The 8411-nt window shown below is 51.0% G+C and overlaps 1 protein-coding gene across 1 annotated transcript; it reads left to right on the top strand.

The window, feature by feature from the left end:
- Positions 1 to 238: 238 nt before the first annotated feature.
- Positions 239 to 7784, top strand: LOC104527647 (rho GTPase-activating protein 39-like; the record flags this gene model as incomplete). Its single annotated transcript, XM_010171423.1, is given in 5 exon segments — positions 239 to 510; positions 544 to 1598; positions 1600 to 1650; positions 7215 to 7529; positions 7532 to 7784. Coding segments are annotated over 5 exon segments (1946 nt in total), but the record flags the coding sequence as incomplete, so codon positions are not given.
- Between the last annotated feature and the right edge of the window lie 627 nt (positions 7785 to 8411).

Here is an 8411-nt window from a genome sequence, read left to right as displayed (position 1 = left end):
GAGCTGGGATGGTGCCACTGTGGTTGGGATGGTGGCAAGGCCCTGGTCTCTCCATCACTGACGTACCCTTCACCTGATGGGAGAGGCTTGGAGTGCTTGGTCATATCCATCTTTTGGGTTCTTCTTTGGCCAAAGGTCTAGAAGGTCCCCAGGGAAGCGATATTGGGGGTGTGTCTGTCCCACCATGGACACGGAGGACTTTTCTCATTGATGACAACGTTGTGTTTCTCCCCAACAGGACATCATCCTTGCGATGGAACGCGGGCACCAAGGAACGGATGTTGATCAAGGTGACCGACCGCGAGCCCAGCTTCCTCATGCACCAAGGCAACGGTTACTCATCCGAAAACCAACCGGGCACCCGTTCACGTCGACCATCAGGTGGCCAACAGTCACCCAACCTTCAAACCTTCAACCCTGACACTGATAACTCTGTTTTCTTCCCGGAGAGGAAACCATCACCTTTCTTGAAGAGAGCTGAGCACGTGGGTAGTTGTTCACCTCTACTCGGTCGTGGAGACTCTTTCTGCTCCCCTCTCCAAGCTCAACATCGTAAACACTCCAGTGAGTCACAACCTTCTTCACCCCGTTACGCCTACGAGCCCCCACTCTACGAGGAACCTCCCATGGAGTACCAAGCTCCCATTTATGATGAACCCCCTGTAGATATGCAGTATGAAGCCAGTGGGAGCTACAAAGCCAGTTCACCCCAAAAATCACCCATCAGGAAACCTCACCCTTTTCTCCAGTCACCTAAACAAGGTTCTAACTCACCCTACCAACAGTTGGTGCTCACCAAACAGAAATGTCCTGACAGGTTCATGAGCTTGGAGTACAGCCCAGCTGGCAAAGAATACGTCAGGCAACTGGTCTACGTTGAGCAATCAGGTTCCAGCCCCAAGATGAAGACGGGGTTGAGGCACAAATATTCACCCAACCCCATCGGTGGCTCCTACTCGTTACAGCACAGCCCTTGTTTAGTCCGGGACCAACGTTTGGAGATCAAATCAGGTGACTACAGTAGTATGGAGGGACCTGATTTTTGCCCTGGCCCAACAAGTGGTCAAGTGGCCCAGGGTGAGGACTCCATGTCATGGTCTAGTCAACAGGACACGTTGTCCTCCACAGGTTACTCACCTTCCACTAGAAAGAGGAAAAGTCGAAAGCCTTCCTTGTCCCATGACCCCAACACCTCCTCCACGGATGGTTCAGGAGACCGGGAGGTATTGAGTGAGCAGATGTTGGGTGAAGAACGAGCCACCCCAGGATCTAACAGGTCACCCATGAACCGTACGGAGAGTAAAGCGGTGGAGGCAGAAGCTACGAGGGGCTTCCCAGAACCTTTCCTGGCACAAGCACGTCTGGCTTGGGAGGCCCAACAAGCCCACTACCACATGAAGCAACGGAGCAGTTGGGATTCCCAGAAGGATGGTTCAGGCTACGAGAGCGATGGTGCCCTCCCTTTGCCCATGCCAGGTCCAGTGGTGAGAGCCTTCAGCGAGGACGAAGCGTTGGCACAGCAGGAGAACAAGCATTGGAAGAGGAACACCTTTGAGAAGTTGGGTTTCCCTCAGATCTTATTGGAGAAGAGCGTTTTTCTCCGTGCAGACCAACTTGGCTTCTCCTGAGCCCTACCTGCATCCATCTCAGGTAACATCCTTGGGGATGTTCTCAGAGTTCGGGGAGCTTCACTGCATGTCCTGAGCTACCCACCCTCACCTGTGGCATGACATCTCCTTGGGTGTCACACCAGGTTGGGTAGATCAGACCACGTAGCAGCGTGGCATCCCCACTGACCTCCTGGTTAAAGTTCCTTCTTCTTGTAAAGCTGGTTTAGATCTTCTAAAGCTGGTTTAGATCTTCTAAAGCTGGTTTAGATCTTCTAAAGCTGGTTTAGATCTCCTTCTAAAGCTGGTTTAGATCTCCTTCTAAAGCTGGTTTAGATCTTCTTCTAAAGCTGGTTTAGATCTCCTTCTAAAGCTGGTTTAGATCTTCTTGTAAAGCTGGTTTAGATCTTCTAAAGCTGGTTTAGATCTTCTTCTAAAGCCTGTAGATCCAACAGGATGGTCCCCATGGTGATCCCACACTTTCGTAGCCACCAAGCACCGGCACGGGCACCTCTGAACCGTGGTAACCTTAGACCTGCACCCATGGCTTCAGGTGCTGCTTCTGCTGAACTGGGGCTGTTCAGCCTGGAGAAGGTTCCAGAGAGACCTTCTAGACCTTCTGAAGGGGCTACGGGAAGGGTGGGGAAGGGCTTTGGACAAGGGCAGGGAGTGATAGGACATGGGTCAATGGCTTTAGACTGGAAGAGGGGAGCTGGAGCTGAGATGTGAGGAAGAAATTGTTTGGTGTGAGGGTGGTGAGACAGTGTCCCAGGTTGGGCAGAGAAGCTGTGGCTGCTCCTCCCTGGAAGTGTTGAAGGCCAGGTTGGATGAGGCTTTGAGCAACCTGGTCTAGTGGAAGGTGTCCCTGCTGCTGGCAGGGGGGTTGGGACTGGATGAGCTTTAAGGTCCATTCCAACCCAAACCATTCCATGATTCTATGGTTTCCCTTCTAACAATGCCATCTCTGGTCCTCATCCAGCTGGAGAAGTTTTTCCCAGTGAGGACTGAAAGTAAGTTGAGGAACTTCATCCCTCTGGTGTGGGCTGAACCTTCTGATCACAGGCAGCACCCTCATGGAGGTCCTGCCTCTGTCCCCTCCCTGACACGTTGGGATTGACACCAATGTCAACCTGGATGCCAGGTCTGCTTTCTCATAGAAGTTCCTCCTTAGCAAGCTGGTCCCTCAAAGAAGTTCCTCCTTGGTTCCTCCCTCAAAACCTTGGGATGAAACAGCTGCCAGTGCACCAGCTTTCCAGGATCTGCTTCCTGGGTCTCTGAGCTGCTTGTCCCCTCTCTGGGACTGAGCTGTCATGATTCTGGAGACCCCTCCTACCCCAAGCTCCCATCCTAGAGAAGCTCCTGGAGCTGCTCTAGACCATTCCTGTGATGATGTAGAACCTCCTGCTGTTGATAGCCCACCATGGACTTTGACTTGGACCCAATGGAGCTGGTTCATCCCTTATCCCCATCTTCCAACCCATCAGATGTTTCCCATCAAGACTTCTGGCTTTCAACTCTCATGTCCTTTCCCCTCCAACATCTGACACCCCCAAATTTGCCCCTTTGACCTGTAGTGTCCTGCTCTGGACAAGGACAGTGACACTGGCCATGCCAGAAGAACCCAGAGATGGGTGGTGGAGGTGGGGAGGTGAAGACAAGGGTTTCTGGAGGAAGACCATTGGATTTGTTTTTGGATGGATCAAGAGTTGATGGAAGGACACTAGGAAAGACAATAATGGCTTTTAAAAAATGGATGATGACACCATGGGTGGAGATACTTACCCTGGTGAGAACAATCCAACCTGGAAAAGTGCCTGGAAGATGGAGATTGATGTCACCAAGGAGAAGATAGAACCTGGACATAGACCTGGAGAACATCAAATACTCTAGAAAATGCTTCTTTTGCCATGGGAATGGGTAAGGAAACTGGTGGGACATCACATCCAAAGGCAGCAGAAGAAGCTTCCATGTTCACAGATGTCCCCAAGCACTTGGTGCTGCACAAGGAGGTTCAAACCCCAAACCAGGCAAGCTCCAAATCTGCTTTGAAGGCTTACGTTGGCCAGGAGGAGTAGCTGCCACCATTAATGATCCTGAACCTTCTGCATGGAGCTCAGGATGTGGTGGGACTCTTCTCCACTGCCCAGGCATTCCTTGTTGACCCTGTTTGATGTTGTCCTCAAGCTGAGGGATGCTTGTTCCAGCAAGAACAGATCTCCATCCATACTAGGAACTGGGTCCCTGCAGCTACTTTGCTCCTCATGAACTTTCCTCAGTGGTGGGATTCATCAGCCTGGTTCCTGGGGACTTGGGAGATGTCCTTCATCCATGGAAGTGTCCTTATTTATCTGCATGACTTCATAAACTCATCTCATGTCAACACCATCCCATGGCTGGGCTCAACACACAGCTTGTGGAGATACCAACAAGGATTTGTCCATGTCTGGAGATGGTTTAGTCTCAACTTTTATTGGTGATGATGGTCACCAAGGTTTGTAGTGACAGGACAATGATTTTGAACTGGAAAAGAGAAGGTTTAGGTTGGACATGAGGAAGAAACTCTTCACCATGAGAGTGGTGAGACACTGGACCAGGTTGCCCCAGAGAAGTTGTTGATGCCCCATCCTTGGTTCAAGGTCAAGTTGGATGAGGCTCTGAGCAACCTGATGTGTTTGAAGATGTCCCTGTCACTGCAGGGGGGTTGGACTAGAAGATCTTTGAAGTTCCCTTCCAACCCCAACCATTCAATCATCACATCCAAGATTTTTCCCATGGTTTTAAGTTGGTTTCCTACACCCCCATCAGCTGTGGACCTTCAACAGTGGTTGAAGTAGAAGCTTCTGCAGACCTGTGGTCAACCCTGGTGGGCAGCTTTGTGTGGAGAGTTACCACACTGCCCATAACAGCAAGATCTGCTGGAAACCAAGAAGAAAATGGGAGCAAAACAATGTTGTGGATGATGTCCAGGGAGATGTGGAGACCTGGGGGGAGGAGAGGAACACACAGGAGATGTGATGGGACAGCACAAGCAACAGGGATGTGCTCAGTGTCACATGTCCCCATGGACCAGGGTGTGTCCAAGCTCCATCCATGTGGCACCAAGACCTCCTTCCCCTACAGTGCACTTGAGTTTGAGTTTGGCTTTGAGAGTTCCTCTAATCTCCAAACCAAAAAGAGGGTCATCTTCTGCCAGGAGGTCATGGCCAGCTGCTGTTGACACCCAATTGCTTGGTCCCTTGTTGTCTCACCAGGCTTCCCCCAGGGTCATTAAGGATGGTGCTAATTAGGGCTGAAGTTCATTTTATCTTGGTATTAGATGATCCATCACCTTCTGCTGCTTGTGGACAACCAAGTCCACTCCCCAACCTGATCTGCTGGAGTGGACTTGGTTGGAGAAAGGTTGATGTCCCCATCCAACGTGGTCCTTTGCTTCTCCTTGGGTTCCCTGGATGAACAGCATGGTGGTGGTGGCCCAGGTCATGGACCAGCCTTCCTGTAGAAGGAGAAGCCTTAGAACCACAGAATCATAGAATTGTGTTGGTTGGAGAAGACCTTTCAGATGATTGAGTCCAACTTTGGAGCAAATGCTGCATCTTCTTCCACCCAGAAAGCCCCACATGCCTTTAGGTGACCAGCAGGTTGGAGGACCTGGTTTGGTTGGTTGGTTGGAGGACATAAAAGGACCTTTTGGGTGATGTGGTTTCCATAGGAATGGTGGGGCTGAGTCATTCAGGAGGTGAAGCTCCTGTGTCCCCACCACCAGGTCCTTGCCATTGTCACCACAGTGCAAGGTGGGAGCTGGGCAACGTCAATGGAAGGAGGAGACCTCAGTGCTGAGAAGGGACGAGCTGTTGAGCGAGGAGACAAGGAACTTTGACTTGTTTGAAGAAGCAGAAGATCAGTCATCTACCAGGAGCTCTGGTGGCTCTTTAGATGACTTCCTTGTCCCCTCCTGGACTTGCCACCTCCACGTGGCCCTGGCTGTTTCCACCTTGGTTCTATCTTCTGCTTTTGTTCTGTTCTTCATCTGAAGTCCAGCCTCAAGGTCTTGGCACCACTGAGGTCACCTTGCTCAGGGCCACCAATATGGTTCCTCTGCATGTGATGGGGACAACACCACCATGTCTCTATGGTGTGACATGTCCTCCTCTGCCAAGGGAAGGTCTTGCCTCCCACTTGCCCACAGGTCACATCCCCAGGTCCACCAAGCCCAGGTGACACTGGCCCAGCTGTTGCACTTGCAGAAGAAGGAGCTGATGGACCATGAAGCCACGTTGGTTGGCTGCAGGACCAGGAAGTAGTCCATCCCAAGTGCTCTTGTTTGCCTTTCTCCATGCTGGTCATCAGCTGTTTGGGTGTTCCTCCACCTCCTGGGGTGGTATCCAGTCCTACCACCAGTTCCAGTGGTAGGACACTGGTCTGCAGAGGTCCTCTTTGGTCTGCAGAGGTCCTACCTGGCTGGGTGCTCTGCAGGTGAGGTTAGATCCTGGGCAGCTTCTGCACGTGGGATATGAAGGAACAACATCCATTTTGATGGTGGTTTGGAGGAGCCACCAACCTCCTCCTGGGTGTGTGGCCACTGGAGAACCATGTTTGAACATGGCTCTGGGGACAAGGGCTTCTTTGGGGGGGGCTGGTTACAGGTGAGTGTGTCCCCTCCCTCCCAGTGCCGACCAGTGCCACACGCTGCCCTGGCCACTGGCACCAGAACAGCTCCACTTGCCCATGATGGGATTGAGGAGCAGCTCCTTGGAGAGGACATAGCTTCTGGTGTGAGTGTGAGTGTGGGGTGACCTCTTGATGCTGCAGTGGTTGGTTGGTTGGTTGGTTGGGTTGGCTTGTTGGTTGGTTTCTTGGTTGGTTTGTTGATTGGTGGGTTGGTTGGTTGGTTGGTTGGGTGAGTGGTTGGTTGGTTGGTTGATTGGTTGGTTGGTTGGTTGATTGGTTGGTTGGTTGGCTTGTTGGTTGGCTTGTTGGTTGGTTGGTTGGTTTATTGATTGGCTTGTTGATTGGTTGGTTGGTTGGTTGGTTGGTTGGTTGGTTGGTTGGTTGGTTGGGTTGTTGGTTGGGTGGGTGGGTTCTTGGTTTGGTTGGTTGGTTGGTTGGTTGGTTGGTTGGTTGGTTGGTTGGTTGGTTGGTTGGTTGGTTGGTTGGTTGGTTGGTTGGTTGGTTGGTTGGTTGGTTGGGTGGTTGGTTGGTTGGTTGGTTGGTTGGTTGGTTGGTTGGTTGGTTGGTTGGTTTGTTGATTGGTTGGTTGGTTGGTTGGTTGGTTGGTTGGCTTGTTGGTTGGTTGGCTTGTTGGTTGGTTGGTTGGTTTCTTGGTTTGTTTATTGATTGGCTGGTTGGTTGGTTGGTTGGCTTGTTGATTGGCTGGTTGGTTGGTTTCTTGGTTGGCTTGTTAGTTGGTTGGTTGGTTGGCTGGTTGGTTGGTTGGTTGATTGGTTGGTTCATTGGCTGATTGGTTGGTTGGTTCATTGGCTGGTTGGTTTGTTGATTGGTTGGTTGATTGGTTGGTTGGTTGTGTTGTTGATTGGTTGGTTGGTTGGTTGGTTGGCTTGGTGGCATGACCACACTGTCAGTACCATTGACTTGTCTGTTGTCTCCTAGTCAGAAGATCTCGGTGCCTGCGCCCAGTTTGAGAGCAGCAGACAGACCAGGAACATGATGCCAAGCGCCAGCTGCGTCTTCCCCACCTTCAACCTGAGGAAACCCTCCTCAGAAACAGACATTGAGAACTGGGCCTCCAAACACTTCAACAAGCACACCCAAGGACTCTTCCGTAGGAAGGTGTCCATCGCCAACATGTTGGCCTGGAGCAGCGAATCCATCAAGAAACCCATGATCATGACCAACGACCGCAACGTCAAGAAAGAAGCTTGTGAGATCTTTAAACTGATTCAGATGTACATGGGGGATCGGCGGGGCGGCGGGCCAAGACGGACCAACTCAACGTGGCCTTGGAGATTGCTACCAAAGGTTGGAGCATGCAGGGTTTGAGAGATGAGCTCTACATCCAATTGTGTCGACAGACCACCGAGAACTTCCGTTACGAGAGTTTGGCCCGAGGTTGGGAGCTCATGGCCATTTGTTTGGCTTTTTTCCCACCTACTCCTAAATTTCATTCCTACTTAGAAGGATACATCTACCGGCACATGGATCCAGTGAACGACACTAAAGGTAAGGGAGATACCACCACCTGGTGGCTTTGATGGTCCTTGATGATGTTAATGACCCGTTTCTTCTGATTTTATTCCTTTCTCCTTCGTATTCATGAGTCTCCTTGTTGAAAGGTGGACAAGGAACTCATCCAACAACCCTTCCAGTGGTGGAGAGAGCACAGGGCTGGCTTGGCCACCATCTTTTCTTCTCCAACAGCATGGAGATCCATCAAAAAACATATGAGCTTTGACATCTCTGCTGCGGTTGGTCATGAACGAGAAGTTCTTTGACTTCTCCTGGCTTGTGAGTGGATTTGGGTTTCTATTGTATCTCCAGGAATTGGAGCTGGTGACTGGTTGAACCTCTGGGTCCATCAGCTCTGGGATGGTCTCCTTAAAGGTCACCTCACTTTAGAGGTCACCTCTCTTTAAAGGTCACATCCAACCCAAAACATTCTGCATGGTTTAGTGGTGGACTTGGTAGTGTCAGGTTGAGAGTTGGACTCCATCTTAAAGGTTCTTCTCCAACCAAAATGGTTTTATGATTCGATGATTTCACCATCTCCAAATGCTTCTTCCAAATGCTTCACTCCATCATGGCTGGTGCCATCTTGTGGGTTGATCATCCCCATGTCCCATGGGTTGG

The sequence above is a fragment of the Antrostomus carolinensis genome, unplaced genomic scaffold (assembly GCF_000700745.2).
Source record: "Antrostomus carolinensis isolate BGI_N321 unplaced genomic scaffold, ASM70074v2 scaffold34237, whole genome shotgun sequence".
Taxonomy (NCBI): Eukaryota; Metazoa; Chordata; class Aves; order Caprimulgiformes; family Caprimulgidae; genus Antrostomus; species Antrostomus carolinensis.
Note: the sequence above shows the minus strand (reverse complement) of the source record. Positions and strands in the feature narration are given on the sequence as shown.